This window comes from Sabethes cyaneus, chromosome 3, assembly GCF_943734655.1.
Source record: "Sabethes cyaneus chromosome 3, idSabCyanKW18_F2, whole genome shotgun sequence".
Classification (NCBI taxonomy): Eukaryota; Metazoa; Arthropoda; class Insecta; order Diptera; family Culicidae; genus Sabethes; species Sabethes cyaneus.
In genome coordinates, this window is record NC_071355.1 from 45,221,110 (window position 1) to 45,247,119 (window position 26,010).

At 40.1% G+C, this 26,010-nt stretch overlaps 1 protein-coding gene across 9 annotated transcripts in view; it reads right to left on the reverse strand.

Moving 5' to 3' along the window:
• LOC128744127 (putative transcription factor capicua) overlaps positions 1-26,010 on the reverse strand; it is a 118,561-nt gene that overhangs the window by 69,612 nt on the left and 22,939 nt on the right. For all 9 annotated transcript variants that reach the window (XM_053840921.1, XM_053840922.1, XM_053840923.1 and 6 more), the window contains exon 2: positions 7,726-8,397. In XM_053840921.1, the coding sequence (XP_053696896.1) occupies positions 7,726-8,037 (312 nt within the window). In that variant the 5' untranslated portion in view covers positions 8,038-8,397. The remainder of the gene's footprint in view (positions 1-7,725; positions 8,398-26,010) is intronic.

Here is a 26,010-nt window from a genome sequence, read left to right on the forward strand (position 1 = left end):
GGAAATACGAATATGCTAGAAACTGCATTTTCTTGGCAGCCAAACTGTGTCCGTCGCATTGATTTTCTGTGAAGTGATTTCCCGCCCAGTGTTTTTGACGTTTTAGATTCAGTCACAGAAAAATGGCGACATGCCGGGGGGTCGGGATAAACTGATGCGACTGATCACAGGTACATTGTCTCGGGGACACTCTCGAGTCCCTTTGAGACGCGGCAAGGGTTGCGGCGAGGTGACGGTCTATCCTGTATGCTGATTAACATCCTTCTTGAGCGGGTGATCCGACGAGCGGGTATCGAGACGAGAGGCACGACTTTCGCCAAGGGTAGCCAACAGCAGATGACTTTGATATCATAACCAGGAACTTTGCGACGGCAGAGGCAATCTACACCAGAGTGAAAGCGAAGTCTAGGAGGATCGCGGACAACACTAGTAAGGAGATCCAGCGCCGCATTCAAGCGGCAAATCGGACCTATCGGAGTACAAACTAAAAGCGGAGAGTAGCGGAGGAGTATAAATTACGAGCTACAGACAGGGCCCGACAACGTTACCTTCAATTGCATAGCGTCACTCAACAATGAAGCAGTGAAGCTTCGGTTTCAACAGAAGCAGTACCGCTTCAATTTCAAACTGGCTTCATTCAGCGTCAGCGAAACGGGTTTCACTTCATCATGACAATCGGTTTCAACTTTTCATTTGTACTTTTCTATCAAATATTCAGAAGCAGGCCAGCCACTTTCAATGCAAATGAATTGAATTTGAGTAACATTTCCTACAATGCAACGCTTATTAAAGTTAACCTAGTCAATGTCGACAAATCGTGCCTGACTTTCTGCCGTCGTCAATTGAAACAGACACCAACTTCAACTGAAGCTTGCTTGAAACGGTCTGTTCAACAAATGAAGCAAGTCACTTCATGTATGAAGCGAAGGTAAGAGAAAGTCAGTTTCATTTATTTGTTTCGACGATGCCGGGCCCTGGCTACAGATACTGCTTGGAGAGATTCCCATCGCATCATCAAGCGAAAGTCGATAGACTACGGTGGGGCGGACACGACGTAAGGATGCCGGACGACAGTGTGACGAAAAAAGTTCTGCTTAACAACTCCACCGGTACCAGGAACAAACGGGCTCAACATGCGAGATGGCTCGACCGGATCGAAAGAGCGCCATGTGCTCCATATGATTTTAAGTACAATTTAATTACATGTGCAATTTCAAATCCCATTTCAAGTATTATTTAACTACATTTTCATCTCCTCTTTCAAGTCTAATTTGAGTCCAATTTCAAGCTCTATTCGAAGTTCTATTCTAATAAGTTCAATATAAATCTAATTTCAAGTTACCAATATGTCTCACAGTGTTCGTTGTAATTAGTAGTAATTAATTAATAGTTGTAATAAAATAGTAGGTAATTACTTCACTACACAAGTAGATAATTACTGTACGTAAGTAAAAGTAATTACGACATCGCATCATGGACTAAAGCTTACTTCATTTAGAATTGGAACAAACTTTTTCTCATATTGTGGCGCTCTTGGTGGACGGATTTGGAATTCTTGGCGCCCACGTGTCGGAAATTTTGTTAGCTTCACCTATGTAGATTTGACATTCCACAAAACGATAGTATATTGTAAACAAACAACATGGAAACCGAAAGAAGGGAAAAAATTGTGCACAGTTATTTGGAAAATCCATTGTGGTCTGCATCTTGAAATTGCCCTTAAATACCATATGGCGCGTTATCAAACGGTATAAGGCAACATTGACGACGATTCGTCGACAGGAAAGTGCGTGGTAAGATTTTGAAGACCATCAAACGAAATCCCAATCTGTCTGATCGTGATTTGGCCAGAAAATTCGGTGCTACCCATAGTACCGTGAGGAGAATTCGACCGCGTGAAGGAATCAAGTCGTATCAAGCTAGCAAACAGCCAAACCGAACCATAAAACAGAATAGTGTGGCCAAAATCCGTGCTCGAAAGTTATACGACCGGGTGTCTTCTGATGGACGACGAAAACTATGTCAAGAAGGCTGACATCGGGCAAATGCCAGGTCAAAAATTGTACTTGGCAACGGCTCGGGGAGATGTTCCAAGTAAATTTGTTTTTGCCGACAAATTTGCACGAAAATTTATGATTTGGCAGGGCATTTGCAGCTGTGGCAGAAAAACGAAAGTTTTCGTTACAAATAAGACAATGACGTCGGAACTGTACCAAAAGGAGTGTCTCCAAAAACGAATTTTGCCGTACATTCGATCCCACCACTATCCGGTGCTGTTTTGGCCAGATTTGGGAAGCTGTCATTACAGCAAAGTCGTTCAAGAATGGAATGCAGGGGTCCAGTTTGTTCCGAAAGACCTTAACTCCCCAGTTCCGCCCTATTGAGAAATACTGGGCAATCATGAAGAGGAGACTCAAGGCAAAGGGAAAAGTTGTCAAAGACATCAATCAGATGAAGACCCGGTGGAATAAGATAGCCAAAACGATGGACGAAGAAAGTGTGCGCCGCCTAATGAGCCATATTACAGGAAAAGCTCGAGAATTCCTTCGAAACCGTGACGAATAATTTTATAAATATTTGTGAAGATGCAGCGAATTCCTCTTGGCCTTTAGTAGCAAAAAGTATTGGACTAACAATCCTTTCCATCCCACCAGGAACCGCATTTGGCCGTGGTCGGCGTCGGTATTGACCGCCATGCAGGGCCTCACTTGATAAGGTTGTAAAAAGACGAATAACATACTGTCTCAAGTAGGGTACGGGTGGGTATTTCCAGCCCATTAAGCGGTAGCCTGAACAACATTCAGGAACTACGTTGAAACTACATTTATTCGAGACAAGATTTTTATACCAGTTGATAGAATAATACTTGCTGAATATCGGCGTGTATTTTGGTCTTAATAAAACGCTACTGAATTTGAGTTATAGTCGCGAGAAATGATGAAGTCGCTGCGGCTAAATTGAGCTCATTTTCTATAGTGGTGTCTGTGTTTTTTAAATCCGACAGGCCGAAATAGCTAGCACACCAATTAAATGCTTTTCAAAAACAGATCAAAAGAGACAAGAAAAGAGAGACCGATAGATAACTTCTCGCTATTGCCTACATTCCGGGCTCATTGAAGATAATTAGTTTTGCAATGACAACAGCTTGCTGCTGGCGCTAGTGTATCACTGAATCGTTCATATATACTAGCGCCAGTTGTCACTCAGATACCAGATATGTCAGCACATATATTGGTAGTAGTGTAAATAACGCACCATACGCTGGAATTAAAAACAAAATGCTGTTAATGGCTAGTGAATGAAAATTGATTTATATTTTCATATCAGAGGGGAATTTTTGTGTTCTTCCGTGATAAAAAGAAGTAGAATTGTTCTGTGATAGCATATTCACAGCTGTTTAGTTTCTAGAATAAGTAAACGTGATCATAATTGTGTGTTTTCCAAACCATCATCAAGAGCGGATACGCGTAAGCGATTGCTGCTAGTTTTTTTCAGCCTGGTTACGTGCTAGTGGAAAAACAGTGGTTTTGATGTTTATTGAATAAAATTAAGCAAACTACTTACATTTTTATGAAAATAGTTATAACACATTAAAGCCTATGAGTGCTACATTCGTTTCAGTATTGTTATATAGCGGCAAAGTTTTTATTTGGGAAAGTGTAACCAAAAAAGGTAATGTATGCCGAAATTAGTAGCGTGATGGGAATACCCTCCCGTACCCTACGCTTTTCCTGTCATCATTTGTATTTTTCAGCGGTCCTGGCCAATAACGAAGTTTACTGAAGTATCGTTATACGTCCACTATTGGAGAACGTTAAAAGTTTTGTCATAAAAAGAGGAAGGTAATTCGAATTTTGAACGTAAAATGAAAGGACGTTAATTAAAATTTTGAATGTAAAGAGAGGATGTTAATTCAAATTTTGGACGTAAAACGAGTGGACATTAATTCAAATTGCGCACGTAGAACGAAAGAATGTTATTTTAATTTCGAACGTAAAAAACAGAGAACGTTAATTCAAATTTTGGACGTGAAACGAGAGGACGTTAATTCAAATTTTGGACGTGAAAGGAGAGGACGTTAATTCAAATTTTGGCCGTAAAACGAGAGGGCGTTAATTCAAATTTTGGACGTAAAAAAGTGGACGTTAATTCGAATTTTGGACGTAAAAAAAAGTGATGTTTTTTCGAATTTTGTACAACCACCTAATGATTTTTGACGACGACGTTAATTCAAATTTTGGACATAAACGACGGGACATTAATTCAAATTTCGGATGTAAAACGAGAGGACGTTAATTCAAATTTGGACGTAAAAAAGTGGGCGTTAGAGAAAGAGATTCTAGTGTACTTCAAAAGCGTAAAAAGAGAGGATGTTAATTTAAATTTTGGACTCAAAGAAGAGGGCGGTAATTAAAATGTTGAACGTAAAACGAGAGGTTGTTAATTCAATTCAAATTTTAGAAATAAAAAGAAAGGATGTTAATTAAAATTTCGGACGTGAAAAGAAAGGACGTTAGTTCGAATTTCGGACGTAAAAAAAGGATACGTTAATTCAAGTTTCGGACGTAAAACGAGTTAACGTTATTTCAAATTTTAGAACTAAAAAGAGAGGACGTAAATTAAATTTTCGGATGTGAAAAAAGAGGAAGTTAATTCAAATTTTGAAATTAAAAAAAGAAGGTGTTAATTTAAATTTCGGACTTAAAACGAGACGCTAATTCCCATTTCAGACGTGAAAAATGGAAGTAAAATGCAAAACAAAGCAAATCCTAGGTGCCACATTCTGTTTTCTGAATTAAACCTTCTGGTTTTATACGACAGATTTCGCAGCCAGCTATTATAGTACTAGTTGAGCCCGAATCTTACGATCCGGAAAATATAAATGTCTGTTCAGAATCCGGAAGACTGTGGATACATTCCATTGATCAGTGTTTGCGAGGATGTTTAATCTTTGTATTAGTTCTTTGAGTTCTTATATTGCATAATATAGCTCTAAGAAGTTGTAAATAAAAGAGTCATAGTCGGAAACTGAAACAAATAGTTTTTATGGTCGTATTGGATTTTATTTAACTTAATAAAAACTTCTGGCTGTTTGCAACATTTATGTTGTTAGGCGTAGCTACCTATTACCCCCCCCCCCCCCTTCCGTTCCACTCTTTCCCCTCCATTCCCAAAAAATCCTTCCTTATTACTTTCCCTTACCGTCCCTTCATCAATTGTAGAACCATCGTTTCAAAAAAATATTAACATTTATGTAGTCTGATTAGAATAACATGCTGCTTAGAAAATTCTTGATCGTTTGCTATCATTAACTCATTTTTTAAAATTTTGCGACTTGGTTCGGTCTGATTTAACACCGACCATATGATATCGCGACAAGCAATCGAGTTGAGCAGGCGAGTCTAGCAGTCGAATCAAGCAATCGAGTCAATCAGTTGGGCCGAGCAGTCGAGTCGAACAGTCAAGTCGAGCAGTCAAATCGAGCAGTCTATTCGAGCAGTTAAATCAAACTGTTCAGTCAAACAGTTCGAACGAGCAGTCACGTCGAGCAGTTAAATCGAGCAGTTTAATCGAGCAATTAAGTCAAGTAGTCCAATTGAGCAGTTGAAACGAGTAGTCTAGTCGAGCAGTCGAATCGAATGGTTTAGTCAAGTAGTCAGGTCAAGCGGTAAAGTGAAACAGTTGAGTCGAGCAGTTCATTCGAGTAGACGAGTCGAGCAGTTGAATCGAGCTGTCGACTCGAGCAGTTCAATCGAGCAGTTCATTCGAGTAGTCGAGTCTAGCAGTTCATTCGAGTAGTCGAGTCGAGTAGTTCATTCGAGCAGTCGAATCGAGCAATTCATTCGAACAGTCGAGTCGAACACTTCATTTGAGCAGTCGAGTCGAGCAGTTCATTCGAGCTGTCGAGTCGAACGGTTTATTCGAGCAGTTGAGTCGAGTAGTACCGTTGAGCAGCTGAGTCCAGCAGTCGAGTCGAACAGTCGAGTCGAACAGTCGAGTCGAGTAGTCCAGTCGAGCAGTTGAGTCGAGTAGTCCAGTCGAGCATTTGAATCGAGCAGTTATGTCGAGCTGTCCATTGAGAGCAAATTGGAGGTACGCTATGTAACGTTAATGCTATGTAACTCTATGAGGTACAACTACATTACTTTTGCTCGTCTTGAATGTAATCTGGTATGATTGGTTTGAGTCTTTGCTTAATGTGGGCGATTATTACCACGAAAATACATATCGCGCCCTTCGTTTTGGCGACAGACATAAGCCTCTTATATAAACAGATAGTATATTGTGGGGCTAGTGCTACGATCGTAATATGAATGGACGTAAAATAAGATCCTAGTGTAGCAGCAAACGGGCAGTATCCTAGACTTATGCATAATATGAACTCAGTACACAACATATCTTGATTCGATCTCGCGCGACTATTTTTTTTAAATAAACGGCATTTTGAAGCTTTTCTGCTGCATAAAAGTACGAAAGATGGTCACGTTTGTTTACTTTTCAGCAAAAATGCATGCAGTGCTGCCAAACTTGTCATGCTATCGTGGAGTGAAGTTTTTCATACATATTTTCAACTGTTTTTGCCACGAATTGATTTGACAATAATGTAAAGAAATAATATGATATCCTGTACAAATGTTTTTTGCAAGTTTGAAAACAAATTGCAAATGATTTATTACTTTGATAACAAAGATTGAATTGTTTCGCACAGAATCCAGCTGGCAGCAGTTTCGAAAATCATCGATGATGGCACATTGCTGCGTTGATAAAATAGCAAAACGCGCAACTTCAATGTATTGCCCATTTTTCGCAGGATCTAACTAATGTAGAAAGCTTATATGACTCACTACGGTTTATAATGTAAAATAGAAGCGGTTGGCATCCGAATTGCTACTAAAAAGTGTGCAGGAATGCATTTTCTCCGACTGGGCATTTTCCCGGTAAGAATTGTCGGACGGACGTCATCCGACAGAAGCGTAACTCTTGCTTGCGTCTGTTCGACAAATTTCCAGAAAAATACCAAATTGATTTACCTTTCGACGTGCATTGAATTGCTGTATGCAGTAGTGAATTTTTATACTGTTTTTAAGGTAATTTTTAATATATTTGGGAATTTACGATCGTCATCAATTTTCTCGCACATCAACATAGATTAATGGTCGCTGGCTCGACCTTAACGGCTGTATTCCTTACCAGCAAGTGAAAGGATACTTTTTCCGTTTCATTGCATCATTTCAATAACTTAATTTTGGTTCTAACTTTCATAAATTGATAGATAATACCGTAATGTCAATCTATTGAAACCTCACCTGGCAGGTCTTCATAAATCAGGCAAGTACCCGAAAATAGGGTCAAACGTGCTGGTGTGAAAGAAGTTATCTGTAAGCGTATCTGCGCGTGTCAGATTATTCGCTAATAATTTAAAACAAAGATGCAAATAACATTCCGCAATATTGCCGGCCGGCTGTTTGATTAACATTGTCATCCACGATTATTTTTCTCTCGGCTCCAATTAGATCATCATCTAGCGCACACCGGTAGGACACCAGCGGACGACAAAGACCGAAAGTAAACAAGTCGGCTGCGCCATAATATCGCGCCCTGCAATCCAAGCTCAATATTCCACTAACTACTCGAGCTCGAGAAGTAGATTGCGTGGCGCGAATTAACCGTACCCTACAACAATCATCGGTTGACCGGGTGTGACTGACTGTGACTGTGACTCACCTCCGCTTCAGTATCACATTCTGTAGTTACGATTGCACCATGATGATGTTGTGGATGTTGTTTCTGCTCTTGCTGCTGCTGCTGCTGCTGTTGCTGATGACCTTGATCATCACCGCCGCCGCTGGGAGTAGCCCTGCTGGCCGACTGTCGCCGGTAACGGTACTGACTGTCCGGATTTGTCGACACGGGACCGGGCGCTGCTGCTGCTATAGAGTCACTTACTAAGTTCACGCCTCGTTCGTTGCTGTTGCTGCTGCTGCTGCTGTTGTTACTGTAGCTCGTGCCTGTTGAGTGTGTTGTTGATACATGCATATTACGCTTTGGGCGATGATAAGATTTGTTGTTCTTTTCGGTTTTGCCTTGCCTTCTTCTCTCCCACTATCACTATCGTTCACAATACATTGAAACGAAAATCGCACAACACTTCACTGCTAAACGTAAATTTTCCATTTCTCGATCTCGACCCATGCTGCGAGGGAAGAGGGTACCGCAGAAAAAAAAAATCTTTGCTCGTTTGCACTTTCTGCTGTGGCTCCTTTATCAACCGCCACCACTCCCCAACCAGCAGCGGGTTCGAATCCCCAAACTACACATCAAAGGCAAAACGATTGAGAAAGCTCAACCCGTTGCGTTGGTCCGTTCGGCAGAGTACCTGGTTAGTGTTGCACTGGCCTGGAAATAATCAAGTGAAAGAAGAAAAAAACGTTTCTGGTTAATGCATGATGTAATGGTCATATAATTGAATCGATAGAAGCAGAATAATGCAATGATGTTTCCAAATGAAAGAGATGAGTAAGTGCGATAAATACGGTTTAAATTTCCTTCGAGAGTTTTACGAGGTGTGTTTAATCTTCCGCTTAACAAGAATGGCTGATACACACATCGTCGTTATGCATGTGACTGTAGATACGTACAACTTTTTAAAATGTCAAATGTTGTACATATGTCAAATGTACGCGATGTGTTGAAACAAACAAACCGTCAATCGACCGATGTCAAGGTACACTGCTAAGTATACATTTAAGTTAGGGTAACGGGTCACACAATTGATCAATTAGGAAGCCACTTTTAGTCGATTCTATGAGTCGTATTCTCGAGACGGAAAGAAGCTCGATCGCCCTACGCACACCACTCACGCACGACGTCGCTCGCTAATCGGGTGTGCTTTGTGGTGCCCCCCATTGCCAGTGAAGCGCAAGCTGTTCGGTGTTGTACCTACTCACTTGCCCTCGTCGCCGACGGGACGAACGCAACCCGGGAACTAAAGTCAAAGTCATTCATTCGATGAATGAAAAATTTCATCAACGAATGTGTGTATGTCGCGACTCGTCGCGAGGGCGGCAGCACAGCGGCACCGAACAACGGAAGATGGACGGAAAAAATGTACACGTACGACGACAATGTGTTATGACAGCCGGAGGAGAACGGCGTAATGTCGGGTCGTCGTCGCGTCGCCCGTCGGTTGTATCGAAATTTAATCGAGTTGGCATGGCATGGCACACATGTTAGAGCAAAGCTAATAAAAATCGTTACGTCAGTGATTTTTGTTTACTCCGATTGGCTGCTCGTGCGGTTGCAAATTAGTATGCTATATGTTGTAACAATTAGAACCTAATTCTCGTGCTATGTGCTAACAGGGGATGGTGACTGGCACACAAGATGCGTAGAATTCTATGAAAACATTGGAAAAATTGGGGGACCAGCTGTGTGCTTAAGAGATAGAAGCATTCTTTGACCGTCACGCAAGAAGGTTAAATTTCTTTATGGTTGGCTTTACTGTTCTATAAGTAAAAATGCTACAAGATCTATCAAAACCGACAGATCAAAAATGTAAATTCTTGCGAAACTATTACAACGTATTTGTGTTCTCCCTTCAAGATACCAAGGGACACGTGATCGTAAAAGAGAGCTAAATTTTTGACTTAGGGTTTATTTCTAATACCCGTCGTAGTAAGTAAAACCATTCTAATTTTCATCTCTTGGGAATATGGTGAACTCTTGGGAATATGGTGGATGAAGTACGATATAATGGGTTTGGCGACATGAGGCCATGCGTTGTCATGCTGTGGAATCACTTTTCGCGCGTTTTATCATACTGCGTCCGTTTTTCGCGCAGTGCTCGGTTCAATCACAACGTTTGGGTTTGATACCGTTTTCAGTGATTTTCTCGTTTAATGCGGATGATTCGCTCTTACGCTCTTACCTTCGTTGCGTAATTTTGCTGAATTGACGTAACAAAAGAATGACCATATCCTCATCCCAGAACGAGTAACCACTTTTTTCTATATGTTGTCATAACGAATGCACATTTTTCATCGCTCGTTACGCGATGAAGAAACATCCTGCTTTTTTGTCGCTGAAGCAGTTGTTTACTAACGAAAAAACAGTGCTTAACACCTCTTGGCTGCAAATTACTAGGCTTATCAGATTGCCTGAAAATTCTAAGAGATGGCATTAGTATTCACTAGTGTGAACCATTTTTGTCGAGCATGATCCTTCATACGACGCCTGTCAAAACTTCAGCCATTTATGTTTACGCATTTAAAGAAGAAAAAACTGCTTTATCATCACGACAATGCGCCTGTTCATTCATGCTTAGTTGCACAAGCAAAATTGCATGAAATCGCTTTCGAATTGGTTCCTCAGCCACCGTATTCACCAGACTTGGCCCCCAGCGACTATTACTTAATTCTTAACCTGAAGAGATGGCTCACCGGTAAGTGTTTTTACTCAAATGAGGAGCTCGTCGCTGAAACTGAGGCGTATTTTGGAGACCTTCCGATCGAGTACTTTTCGGACGGTATCAAAAAGTTAGAAAATCGTTGGACTCGCTGTATCGACCTAAAAGGAGAGTATGTTGAAAAATAAAACCGACTTTGGCCAAAAAAACGTCTCCGTGGTTCATTTTTCAGGTACTTATCAGACTGCTTAGTACTTCGCTCAGTCGATATTTTTAAATTTTTTCATTTATCACACGCAGTGCTTAGAAATCTCACATTCAATTTATGCAATACGCCTGAATTGATGCAAAATACTGGTCATTCTCAACATACTGCTAATGTTAAAATGAACTCAGCATTGCCAACCTGAAAACAACGATTCACGCGAATCACTTGCGTTCATGTTCGTGTTGTTCTCTACATTCATTCATTCTCGATAATAGTGAATAAAATGAAATGTGAATCATTCATTAATTTAGAACTGCTGATAACGGCAAACGAAATTACAGTAAACGTTAACATTGCTCCGAAGTTTTAATTAAATTCTTTCAGCCAGATTTTGGTTGATTTAAAAAAAAGCAGGTACTTTATAAAACTAAACTTTGAGATTTAAAATATCAGTCAAGAGCAAGAAAATGAAGTGACAGGCTTGTCGAGCAATCATTCAGCACTGCAATTCATGAATGAATTGTTTTGAAGGGTAGAAAACTGAGATAGAGAAACACTATCAGCAGCTCAGTAGTCATGTCCATGGACTGACTGATAAAAGAATACTACCAGGGATAAAACTGTATGCGCTGAATGGGTGCGCTTCTTTTTTCATCTCGTAGGTGACGTGTATGTTCTTTTGCGTCCTGTTTATGGCTGCTAGAATGGTTTCCAGTTCTCCTTTTTCGATTATGCTGAAAACATCCCAGCTAGCATCAACCCGCACATCAATAACCGAAAATTATCGTAAATACCTCTTAACAAAATCGGAATCGTAACTAAAGCTGAATAAAGTCCGCCTAAGTTGATTTTCAGTCGTATATAATGATAACAGCTGACATTCATACGATATTGAGCACAGAATCGTACAGCAATAGGGAGCGGGTCGGGCTTAATCTGATATTGTCGTATATAATTATTTATATCGATGAAAAGCGTATGTTTATTCCTCATCACGTATATCGCCTCCAAAATACCACGAATATGCCAATTTTGCGCATCAAATACGATTTATTAGCATGTATATATGTACGTAGCGCTACTTTATAATTTTTATCTACATACAAAAATGTTAGCTGGGATAGTCGACATATCATCAACATCTTTTCGGGAGTAACAGGTTTTGTTCCAGCTTACTTTCAAAGCTAGCCATGAACAGTTCGCACAGGAACGATGATAGTGGATTGCCCATTGGTGCACCTTACAACTATTCATAGTAGTTTCCCCCGAATGTAAAGTAGTTCTCCGCCATACACTATGTTTCTATGTTGTTTCGATAGCCAATCTTCTAAGACGCTTATCGATTCTTCCACAGGGACGCGCGGGAATAGCGCCTTATCATCGAAATGGACCAATATATCGTCTTCTGTTAGTTCTCCCGATGTTTTTAGATGCTCGACGAATTCCTGTGTGCTGCTAACAGAACGGCTCGGGAATTTTATGGACATTGTTTAAAACTCGGTCACCAACCAGTTGGCAATTTGTTCCTTGGGTGATCCGTTTGCCGTAATTATAACCTGCATTTCGGTTCCTGGTTTGTGCATTTGGGGTTCTCCTTTAATTGTGGATAATGTAGGATGTGATATTCATAGTATTCCGATGCTGTCTCCTAGCGCGGACTGATATTTTCCATTGTGCGATTATAACTGGTTTTACTATTTCGGATAGGGGTCGGTTCCTTGTTTACTATATGGGCCATTTTTAGGCCATTCCAGCATCTGTTTATCGTAGTCCTCCTTGTCCTTTACGACCACCTTGTTTCTTTTGACTGCCTTCACGTAGTATACTCATTTTTCTATCAGCTCCTTGACGATGCGGACTTCACGGTTCTTCTTTGGGTGTGTTCGATGTTTGGTGTCGTTGTCACTGCGTAGTTTAGTCCCTTGTTGAATGTGTTGATCTGTTCGTCGTCGGTGAATTGTTCTGATGATCAGTTGACTACAAAATTTTCTAGTAGATGAACTTTGGACTTTTTTTATTGTGTGCTGTTGTTGCGTTGCCGTAGTTGTTTAAACTTCCTTTCTCCTATTCATCTCTCTATTTCGGACTAATATTTTTCAGCGTTTTCAACTTTTCTAAGGTGGAACACTGATTTTTTCACTTCAAGTTCATCGATCATGTTGGTGCTTTGTTGCAGGTGCGTAATGCTTAGGTATCCAGATCCCAGATAGTAGGTAATCGAACACACTAGAATCTCTTTTTACGACCATTCATTTGACGTGGTTTTCTTTTTTAGGTTTACTTTTTTACGTCCGAAATTTGAATTAACATCCTCTCTTTTTACGTCCAGAATTTGGATTACCTCCTCTTTTTTGACGTTATGCCGGGTGACTTCGCAGCCACGTAGTAACAAATTCCAAAACGCAGCTATGTCGGTGTGGGCGAATAACAGGTAAGATACATTCAGCTCCTGAATTCCCTGTTTTTAGATTCACTATAGTAGTACGAGGGTTGTATAGCATGGCGCATCCGAAAATGTATTCAATCCAGTAATTGCTTAGTTCGCGGTTAGAAAATTCGTCTGGGAACGCAGACCTCGGACTACTCAGTTAGCTTTGGGTTGTATCACTGAGACCAGCAAGCAATCCCCGTCCGCCAGAAGCAGAATCCAGCTAATCCACCAGCATTTCGTACTTTATCCGTTTCGTTCGTCTAGCGATAAACCTTCGGATTGATATACAAAAACATCATCATGTATATTTTGCGTGCACACTATCACCTTCTATGATCAATATTTCCAATTTTTGTAAGGACATTATCACTGCGACCAGTATTTTGATCTATTTTGATATTGTATTTTTCTGTATTTCGCGCTTCATTCTTTTGCAGTATCGCTATTGATTGAGCGAACTGCTTAGTATTTGTGCTTGATTGTGTTTCTGACCCTTTTTGTCCTCCATGTTTTTCCTACTTTTCAACCGATCTCGCTCTCTAAAGAAATCAGCAAGTGCGGAGACTAGTCATAATTTGTTCTTAGACAAGAGGCTTTAACAGAACTGCTTCCGGATACTGTGGTATTTTATATACATTCGGCAAGCGCTCACTGTCAGATTTCGCCACAACTCGGACGACTAACGGTCGGCAACTCGTTGGTAAAGATTAGGAGTGGAGGAGTGGTTCACATTTCCGTGCCCAACGATAATCCCATCCATTGCACAATGGGCAAAAACGATACTAATTCCTATGTAAAAAAATGCAGGAATTCGATTGGTGATGTTTTCATCCTGCGCAGACTTCGGGAAGTGGTCCATTTTGCCCTATTATCCCCAAAAGTCATGCTAAAAGCTAATTAAATAATATTGAAACTTCTTTGCCACCCGTAAAACTAACTCGAATAGCTTCCAAATATATTCAAAACATCAGAGGAATCAAATCCCAAGTAACAATGTGAGTTTTATTATACTCTTATGGCGGTCTTCAAGACTAATTTTGGTCTTGAATGCCATCATAAGAGTACAATAAAACCCAAAATGTTACTTGGGATCCCATCCATTTCAAACTGTGCGAAATGCAAGAAAATGCTTTTTTGCCCAAATCAACCCCATATACATATACACCCTAATTAAAGCAATTAAAGCTAACACAAAAGCAAAGCACTCTTCAGAAAAAATGTGTATTTTATCATACTGATTAACTTTAAAGAACAGTAGAAAACAATAAAAAAATTGGATTCAAAATTATAGTGCAGAATTGATTTTTAAGTGTGCGTTTTAACCAAATCATTATATCTCGCAACTAGTAAAAGATATATAGTTACTATATTCAGCAAAGTTGCTCATTTAAGTGTGTTTTACAATTTTTCTGGAGAAAAATTTTTTTTTGGACGACCTAAAAAAAACAAAAGTTTGTATCACCCTGATATATGAATATAAGATTACCCTAATAATTTTAAAAGATGTGCTGTATTTTATGGATAAACTTCTTTAAAGACACCATCGTTCAAAAATTACGATTTTTACGCAATAGCAAATAAACGTATTTTTGAAGATCTAGGAGAGAATCAGGCCAAACGAACTGATTGTGAATTCATCACAGTAGTAAATCGATAACATTCAGCTCTCCTGATGTGTTTCGAATGTACTGGTACTATTCGAGTTTATTCTCCTGTCTTTGAATTAGTTTTAGGCGCTTTAATTAAGTTTACTATGTATTTAGGGGTGAATTGGGCAAAATTGCCTATTCTTGCATTTCGCACAGTATGGAATGAATGAGATTTGTTTCTTCTGATGTTTTGACAATGTTTGGAAGCTATTTGAGTTCATTTCACTGGCGGCAAATAAGTTCTAATACTCTTTAATTAGCTTTTATCATGGTTTTTGGGGATAATGGGGCAAATTGGACCACTGCCCGAAGTCTGCGCAGGATGAAACTAGCGCCAATAGATTTCCTGCACTTTTTACACAGGAATAGGTATCTTGTAAGATTCTAAACCAACGGATTCTAATTCTTGGGATTACGAGCTCGTTTTTGCCCATTGTGCATTGATTTACAATAGTAGAAGTATCGTACAACTAAGCATTTTGCAATAATTATCATGGACGAAAACCCTCAAAAATATCAGAATAGGGTACTATGTATTATTCCCAAAATTAGGCTTGAAAATCCATAAAATTAAATTCGTCGAAAATGGGTAGTGCTGGACACCTGCCAAGCGGCCCTATTCTGTAAGTCAAGTCAAGTATCGCTTTGCTCGACTGGTGTATTTTGGCATTACAGATGTCGATTTCGACACGATTTTATCGAGTAATTTATCTAAGTCGACCACTCGAAAGAAAGTCACTCAATCACTAAATTCATTCGACTCGAGTTACGTACTATGAGCCCTATCATGTTAACTGACTCGAGAAAATCGATTCTATTCAGTCATTGTTGAGTCGAGCGAAATGATGGCATTATACAAACCGAGTAATTTTCTGTAGCGGAAGACTCAGTCGAGTTACTCGCCGGAATCGCGTCGAGCTCGACTTCTATAATACCACAATAGCCCATCCGAGCAAAGTGACACCGGACATGAGTTACATAATAGAACCCTATAATTTTTATTTTTGTTTAGAGTATATTTTATATTACTGTAGAGTGTACCACAAGCTGCTTGTCTACCGAAAATCAGTAAAATTGAACATTAGAAACCCAAGAATCTGCGGTGAGTCCACTTCTTTATTCCACGCGTCGAAGAAAAAAGAATCGATGGCCTATATTAGTTTGATGAGATTCCCGATAAAAGCTCCAATCAAAATAAAATTTGGATTCGAGATTAACGAAAAAATTTATGTTACATGATCGCATGGTTGTTGTAAGGTAAGTTTTTGCTATAAAGCACTGAATTAGAACAGCTTTGATCCATGTACAGCCGATATGGAATATAAATTTTTTCCTTAAAAATGATTTCATTGTGTATAGGGTATGTTGCTGCGTCGTCGTAATTGCCTATTCCCGTCCTATCCAACACAAATTCTAAAAAAAATCAGCATTTTTATGACACACAATGCAAAACTAGTTATTCCCTAATATTTTAGTTTGTTGTCTATCATACGCGATCAATCAAAGTGAGCTGAGATTTATTTGGATGCTTTTTATCATTAAAGAAGTTCTACAAGCCAAATTTCCTACGTTTTTTCATGTGACGAAGAAGAAAATGTCGACCACTGCCATAAATGAAAATAACTCACGCAAGGCATTGTCGTTATTCTACAGCCAGGAAAACTTGCCTGATCTGCAGAAATTTTGCAGAATAACATTTGTCATGCCGTCCTACACAAATACATGCGCGTTAGCTTCGTAAACATTGTGATTTTTAGTTAGGACGATGAAAAATTTTGATGGACGGATTTTAAAACGGTACGACGAATTTAAGAAATAAAGTCAGTTGCGTAATTTCACTAATATGCTCTAATAATCGCTTTTCAGTGATTTCAAAGTTCACGGATCGGAAGGTAAGTGTATATTAGTCAAATTAGCAAAAGAACTTTTGGAGTATTCATTAAATCCAGCCAACAATTGATGAAAATTAGAATGGTTTTACTTACTATGACGGAAATTAGAAATAAACTTTATAACTTTATTAACCGTTTCTACCAAAACCATATTTCAATGAGCAACTTATCTATTTTAAAACCATTTTAAAAATCCATGTGGGACCCCTCGAATCATATTTGCGTTTAGAAGGAAGTAAAAAACCAAAAAATCGCCTTCTCCGCATCATTTACGCTCAGATGTTGGTATTTTTAGGCTTACGTTATTGTTGCATTATGTACGTAACAGCTAAAAAATATATTTAAAACAAACAGTGATGATATTTGCTGTGGTTTGATGGTTCGTTAAAAAAGTTACCACACATTATGACAAAACAGAATAAACACACGATAATGCACGACATCCATCACAATCGCAGTGTTCGCGAATTGCTGCGGCAAACTGCTGCTGTTTCACTTGTTTGTTACGTTCATCGACGAATTTGATTTTACAAACACAAAGCTGCGCCACGTTCAGCTCTGTAATCGCGACGATGCGACAGATGCGGTAGAGAGACCAGACCTTCCGATTTCTTTGTTTACTATCCATCCACTGAGGGAATATTTTTCACATTGACCTTGCGCCCACCTAGTTTTACAACCGAAACGACGTCGAACCTCGGAGGAGCTCGCCAGCAGCAGCTGCTGCTGGTGGTACCATCACCAGCACCGGCAGCACCACCACCAGTATCTACCAATACCGAATGGGATTTATCGGACGAAACCCGCTCGGAGAATGTACGCCACGGGAAAAACCCATGCGCACATGTCGGAAACTTTCCCCGGCCAATTGGGGAACGTACACAGCGCCAATCGTTGCGATGATGATGATGGGATGAAGTTGATTTTGATCACTTGTTCATATGGAGGATTGTCATTTCCTGTCCTGGAAAAAAAAACCTGCCGAGAAATGACATAATTGTCGGTAACGTTAATTCCGTTTTTTTCCCTATGTCATGCATGACTGTATTTAAGTTAGCCATTTGGTATACAATTCTGTTACACAAGAATCTGTAGTTTCGTGAACCAGATATAATTGTGTCCACTTCCCTGACGGTACGAGATTTCGTTGTACGCCAACACGTGATGGGGCTTGCCTGAATTATACATCTTTACCCGTACCTAACTAGGTACATATGAATGGCTGCACTCTCATGGCCGAGCCTCGAAACCCTCTTCCGTTTACGCTGCTGCTGGCTAGTGTAAGAAGTTATTGCCACTAGAGAGCGTACGCGCTTCCCGGCACAGTTCAGTGAGCGACCAACAAATACGAAGACGTTTGTTGGGTGGTGCAACATCTTGAGAGTGGTCGCTGTTTGGTCTCTCGGCGTCGTCGTCGTCGTCGTCGCCGTATTAGCCTGTGGGATGGTGTATTGCTTTATCTACAGTGTAGTCGACGAGGCGAGAGTATATTTTGCTTGAATGGATACTAACAGAATCGTCGCCGTTGCTGAGGCGATTTGCTGTCGACGCGGGAACAAGTTTTGCTGAATGAATTTTTGAGTCTGGCAACATCACGTTAGGAATGGGGCGAGTAGCCAGCTACACACCAAACTCATTTGCAAACGAACAGAACGACAGTGAGAGCACGGTCGCACTGTTGGGATTTGTGTTGACATGTTTCGGTTAAAAAGTTGGCGTCAGTTTTGCTGGAAGATTCGATTAAGGCAGTTTATTGCGTTTTTACTGAAAAGATTTTCAATGGTTTGGTGTACCAAAAAAGCGTCTCACTGAAGACGTTTTTCCCCTACACTTTTTAATTTAATATATGTTAACTAAAAATTTCTCAGTTTTTCAAAAAATATAGAAAAATACGAGGGTCTTCTTGATCTGCGCACCACGAAAACACAAAACTACGAATATTTTGATCATACGAAGCAATGAGTTTCAGATCAATTTTTTTCTTGTACACTGATGAAGGTTATAAATCGTAATTGAAATACATGTATCTATAGAGGTCGCATAAAGTAAAGCCGAATTAAAAGGACTCAGTTTTACTATGCCGTAAGGAAGCAATTTAGGACCATTGCTGTTTGCTGTCAAGGAACTTTCACTTTTCCAGCCTCTCGCTCATTTTCTACCGATTGTACTAAACTGCAGTGCCTGGTAAAGTTTTGAAGAATGGTGTTCTAGAGATTACCCAGGCCACAAATTTAGTTTTAAGCCTTACCTATATATTCCGCTATAACCCCGGGATGCATGAACGGTTCGTCATCAAACTTGACGCAAATGTTCTTTGACATAACAGAATCAGCGCGGGGGGGTTGACAGAAGGTGCGCGCTCTCTTATAAGGGGGAGAGGAAGGTACAAATGGGTAAAGAGGGCGTGTCTCTTGCATTTGAAACGATAGCAGTAGTACAAGTGACAAGAGGGGGTTACTGAAAGGGGGTGGCAACTGAAAGAGGGTGGCAACTCGATACGAAAAACCAATTTTCCCAGGTTTGTGTGTCTAATAAAATTCCAGGTTTCTTATCGAGATATAATTTTAACTGAAAATGGGTTTCGCTTATTCATATTTGAATTATTTTTCAATCAACGAGGTAGTGAGAAAAACTACACAATCTCGGTATTCTCATCCAACTTTCTCACTTCCATCTGTTTTCTACATCACGTATCCTCTTCTTGAGCAGTAGCAGCTGTTCCTCTCAATTCTTGTTGTTACGAAACACATTGTCTTTAATGATCATTGAATTTTGGAGGAATTTATTTACTTAATGCGATCTTTACATATACCTGTGTAGAGTAGCCCGGTGCTACCCTATACGAAACATAAGCATAAGCATAAACATGGAATACCACCCGTGTGCTGCTACTCCGTTATTGACCAGGACCGATAAAAATTCCAAAATGATGGCTGGAAAAAGCATACTTGGGACAGCACGCTATTTCTCATTGTGCAACCTTATCAGGTCCCTGCATGCTGATCAATACCGACGCCGACCACGTCCGAATGCAGGTTCTGGTGGGATGGCAATGGGAATGTTAGTCCAATACTTGTTGCTACTAAAGACCAGGCAATCCTCTGCATCTTCACAAGTATTTCGGGAAAGGAATTGTTGTTAGTAGATGGGTGGAGTTAGATGGATATAAAAAAGTGGGTCAAATGATGTATTCAACTACGGGATTTTCTAAGACAAATTCTTGGATCAACATTTGGATGTTTTTTGAGCCAATCTGGACATTCCGCTATATCTGTTGTGGTTAGTAAAAACTTAACTTGCAAAAAGTTGCATGTATTTCGATAGCTACGTAACGACCGTTCCGCTGCTTCAGAAGCTGAAGTCTTTGAGCCTCAAAGCAATGATCTCGCTCTAAACTAAACGGGGTTAACCCTATTCAATTCTGTGGACTTCTTTACACAAAGTAATTCGATTTTTATGTTTTGTTTTCTCAAAGCCTGGCTTGGTATAGTCCAAAAAGGGTAACAAATGTTAAAAATAGGGCAAAATGAGCAAAATGGAGCACTTCCCGCTAACAAACAGGAAAGCGGTGGGCATAAAACCGGCCATATCTTAATTGGGTCCGTTCTTCGGCTGGTTTTTGCCCATAGTGGAATCGTATACGATAAGGTCGAACCTACACAATTGTCTAATATTTTTCAATTGGGTAGAATTCAGGGCAGCTGGGTGGATTGATATCCGTTTCGAAAAAATCCACCCCGTTGTCTAGATACCACTGTAAATTTTTTTCCCTGTAATGGTAGCTTGCCAAATCAGGCCATTGTAAGCTTTAATGTACGGAACAATACGTTTTGCTAAGGCACTCCTGCTTGTTTATTTTGGAATTTCTAGCCTTGTTAGTCATGAAAAACTGGATTTTTCGTTAAATTACTTGCCACTCATTAGCTTTCTTGTGAATTTATCGGTGAAGATGAATTTGAAGTTACTATGGACATCACCTCGATCAGTGACTTTATATAAATTTTGCCCGAGAAGCTATGTATAATATCCATCTTCACGTATGTTCTGTCGTCTATCGCATCCTTCGTACTTCGTCAGAAACTCAAATTACGATTCCCGAGCACGTCTTTTGGCTACTATATTCTGCTCCAGTGCTCCAGTTTGCTTGCTAATTGACCCGAAAAGTATGAAATTGTGTATGGGACACAATTAGCAACCATTTTTACTGACGTGTAAATTGGCTCTTGTTTCACCAAAAATTTGGCAAATAGCTTCTAAAATTGATGACTAAAGGTGACCTTACCTTCCAGGCAGTTGTATGCCAGTGATTTGGTTTAATAGGAACTGATTTGCGGGGTGGGCATGGTGTCCCGTAACGCTGAAATGTGTCCCATATGCAATTTACTACCATTTCGAAGGTAGTCAAAAAAGCTTTGTTCGCCATTTTTCAATGGTTTTATATGACTCCAGCATAACTTTTCCAAGAGCGCAATAAGTTCAGTTATACTTATTGGATTCTTGTCTTGTAGAAGACAAGGTGCGCTTAAATAAAACTTGGAAAAAACTTGGGTTGGAATTAATTAAGTCAACCATTCTTTTCAGATAAATTCTGTATTTCTAGTGTTAACAAAAAAGAACGCCAGAAAAGTGCTCATAGAAATGATCGTTGCTGATATATGATCACTGTGCATTACTATCCTGTACATCTTCGTTGTTTGTTGATTTCGCTGACTGCAATGTTGCAAATCAAGCGAGAAGCCAACGATACCTATTCTCATGCGAGTGAGTACTCATACTCATAGCATTCAACGTTTAAGCCACTCACGCAAGCGTAAGACAAACAGCCGCCTATGTGCTATGTGCAGACATCCTGCTACCTCCACACTCGCGACCGCACACCCTCATATCGTCTTTCTGCATAGCCCACTCGCGAGTCAAACAACTCGTGAGCAACCAGCTGCCCGCGAGGGCTAGTGGCGCGCTGGAATACAGATTTTGCATTACTTTTTCTTTTCTTCTTTATCTTCGTCCTTGATTCCACTCACGGGCGGAAGTGCGAGTCCACGCGGACATTCTGTATCAGCACTCACTAAATACAAATACACAGTTGCAAATACTCGTCACAGTGCATGAATAAATAAAAGCGTGAGTCCGAAATGGATGCTTATGCAGGCGTGTGGGAGAAAATTAAACCACACGAGTATTAGCATCGTAACACTGACTGACTGTCCAGATGAAAGACCCAGGCAACCAATAAGCGTTAACATAAGCAGTAAATCAGCTGCTTATTAACATACGTGGCATTTTATACTGCCAAATGCACGTTGCCGTTTATTAGCTTTTGACCCCCCAATTCGCATTACTTCGGCATCCGAAATTCTATTCAAATTCTTCTTGTCGGTAATTAGCTGCAAATAAGCACTATAAGATTAGCAGTACAGTAGCTGTATAGTTTTAAAGTAGCATTTAAGGCAACTTACATGCTTATTGGCTTGCATTTGAATAGCATTAGTAATATTTATTGATTACCTGGGGAGTGTTTAAAAATATTGAACAGATTTTTGCTTAGTTTTCGTTTAAAAAAACTACTTTTTTTTAATTTTCTCCTAGTTTTGGGGTACATTTTGATAGATTAGTTGTTTATGCTAGCATTTTTTGTCTTAAGAATATGATTTTTTCGAACGGCTTTAAGAGAGTTTTATGCCAGCATTGTTAAGATGACCCATCTTGCCGATTAATGTCATAAAATTTTGTGAAAACTGTGTAAAACCGTGTTTTAAAGAAATCGTAAGCAATTCAAAAAATGTCAGAACGCCTAATAAACTTTAAAACTTTATATCAGAAATTTTTACCCGAGTATTACCAACTATGCGCAGCTGCACGCAAAAGTACAGTTTAGTTAGTTGCCCTGGGTGGAGGGCGGGTGCACCAGCTAGCGGAAATGTACGTACGAGAAACAATGCAATTTCTAGCTGATTCTCATCGGTCGGTCGGTACATATAATTTGCTGCTGGTCAGTTTCGGATTGTTTCGCGTGCTGTGCTGTGGTAGCTTTACACAAGCAACTGACCTGAACGTACGCTGGCGCTGGCTGCTGCCAGATGCATTGTCTCTGTTTCAGGCATAATTTTTTACTCTGCCACCAGCCACCAGCCACCACCACCACCAGCGCAGTTTGAAACAAACTTATCCTACCGGTCTCCTATCCTACGGGGTCTGAAGTTTGCATATGCTTAACGTTAACTGCTGCTGCATTGGATTTTATGCATGCAACACACACGTTGCAGCACATAGCTTCTGGTCTGCTTGCTGATGTTGTCTCAATTAGATAGCTTCAATTAAATCAATGGACGATTTGCACAAATTTGCGTTGCGTTGCTGGAGTTGTTCAGTCGGCCAACATATTATAAGATCATTTTTTGAAATTTTCTTGTAATGATAAATTTCATAATTGTATATTGAATTGGTTTCGCTAGAAACGAAATCCGAGAATAACGAATTTGAAATCTCACTCCTGCGCTATTTTTTCCGTTTCATTGCATAAATGACTCTTGTCAACAAATTTTCGGGTAATTTAAATCCAGAAACTATAATATTATTGACAATAAACAGTAATCAAATTGTGTAGCGTGGTATTATTTGTGTCCGGAAAGTTGAGAAAGCGTGGAGGAAATGCTGAAAGCAACTAATTTAACTAAATTTTCAAATGTGAGAAAAAACTAATTTGTACACTTTTTTAAGCGCACCTTTATCTGCAGCTTCATTGAGAATGATCAAACTGATGTCTGTACTAGTAAAACACCTCATTTTTATAGCCAACTAGCTGACCCGACAAACTTAGTATTGCTACAAATTAAACTGTGTTGTTCATAAATCGTGAATATCGGATGATCTTTGTCACAATCTTGAGTTTTGCAATTTTCTGGGGAATTCATGAGTGTTTTAATATACAAATTTTCCTCACAGTAAAGTAGAAAACAACTCCCCCCGTTGCTTAGCCTGATAAAATAAAGCGGAGAGCATTAAAATATTCGCCACCATTACAAATCATTTCGCCGAATACCATTTTGCGGAACACCAATTCTCGGTTGACCATAACGCGGAACATAGAGTTTCGCAGAATATCATTTCGCGAAAAACCTTACGCGGGATGTACCATTTCACGGAAAATCTTTTCGTAGAAAGTATCATTTCCAGGGTTGCCACAGAACTTCTTGAAAAAAATTCTCGACTTTTTCCCGATCGGATTCAAATTTTTTCCGACAGAAACTTCCTTCATTTTTCCGTTATAAAATAAAGGTAACATATGCTATGTATATTGCAAAGCAAAGCTCAAGGATCGAAACTATCACTCTACTATGAGTCTACGGAGTGCACGGAGATTCTGCCACGAAACAGAAGTGGAAGCTCAAATAATGTAGTAGCCGAAAAGCAGGTATCTTTATGGACAGCCTGGGCAAGACTGGCTCTCAAGTTCACTAAGTGTGCATCCAAATTAGTTTAAGAGTGCAGCACAACTAAGGGAACCTTACCGCCAAAACAAAGTTTCATTATTCAGGGTGCCTGGACACTGCGGAAACGAGAGTAATGAGCTTACTGAAAGCCTAGCAAAACAAGGATCAGCTCAGACAACAACCCGTCAACAATAAGCCAAGCTGGGGAGGGCTGTTAAGAAGTCTTGTAAGCAGGACTAGAGAGCCAGGGTCAACTATCTAGCTGATGAATGACGGCGTTGCTTTTTGCAGCCTTCCGCTAGTGGCAAACCCTTCTTTGTCAGCCCAGATGATGCATCAACTTTTTAGCAATATATTAGCAATAAGGAGACCACAACTTTTCCGATGGACTGGATGCAGGGCATATTAGTCAAAGTCCCTACAAAAGGAGACCTAACTGAATGCGGTAACTGGCGTGGCATCATGTTGCTTTGCATTATTTTCAAACTACTCTCTAAGGTAATCCTCAACCGGATCCGGGAGAAAATCAACGCTTCTCTCCGGCTATAGCAAACTAGATTCCCTGCCAATCGATGTGTGGATCATAACACGACTCTCCATGACTTCTGCGGGGTTGGGATTTAAATCCGGGTCCTCGGTGTGAGAGGTGTGAATGCTAACCACTACGCCGGAACTGACCCCTGTCTATCTCATTGTTTTAGTGCAAATTTCTGCACGATGGCCTCCTGTCGGACCCTATATGTGTTACTGCAGGAGTGACATAAGGTTACATATGTACTGTCACCGCAACTGTTCCTCGTTGTGATGGACGAGATTTTAATTGGAACCATTGACAGTGAACCAGACCGAAGATTACCCTGGAGTCTTTTGACTTTGCCGTCCAGTCAGCTTCGAGCTACGTCTAAAGACGGTTTAAGCCCAAGACTTTGCTTTTGCTCTCTTGCTCTGCTGACGTCAATATGATATGCAGAACAACCTTGATAACAACTCCAAAATAGTAGGTCTCATATTCAACGTCGCGACCCTAGCAGCACATTGCAGTCGCTTTTAGTTGTAGCAACCTGTTATTGACTATTTCTGGTTATTATCAGGTTACAGTAACTACATGTGACGGAGGTGTGCTACTTGGGGACGACCAAGTTAGTGAGATTAAGCATTATTAATCCATCCAATTTCAAAGTTAGACACACGTATCAGGATGACCAGGGATTTGGGATTTTGGAATTTGGGGATTTGGGCTCAACACACAAATCAGATTACCGTACCGATCCTAACACAAATTTTCAATTTAAACGTGAAATTCGTTGGATTGCCTGGAAGACGTGGTCCGTGTCGGTGGAGACAAGTGCAGGTCTTCGTTTTGCATGATTCAGGGTTGGTGGCCTCACACTCTGATTTCCAATTAGAAACTCTATCCGTCAATATCGTCATATGGAAACAGCGATTCAGAAGCGTAAGGGGAGAAGCATCTGATATATTTTGAGAAGAGGAGCGAACAAAATCGGCAGGAAGACACTCAACAGGAACGCAGAGGAAGCAGATCTAGAAGCTACTGACGGCGCGGTCTAAATACAGTTAAGATTATTGTTGGAACCTCACCTGGCGACAGGTGGCAGATGGCAGAAAACCATGGTAGATAAACGCCCACCAACCAGACTTGATGCCTTTGTTCTGCCGAACCACAAGTCAACGGACAATACAATTACAATAATTCAAAATATTAGACGCAGTGGATCAGCTCCGCAACAGAAGAAGAAAGGGAAGGGAGTCCTAATTCAATAAAGGGAGAGGGGTCCTAATTCATCATAGAAAAAAATCATGCCTCCAAAAACACCCACATGCCAAATATGGTTCCATATGATTAATTAGTTCTCGAGTTATGAGGAAATTTGTATTTCATTTGTATGGGAGCCCCTCCCTCCCAAAAAGGTAAGGGGTTTTAATTCATCATAGAAAAAATTCATGCCTCCAAAAACACATAGAAAAAATTCT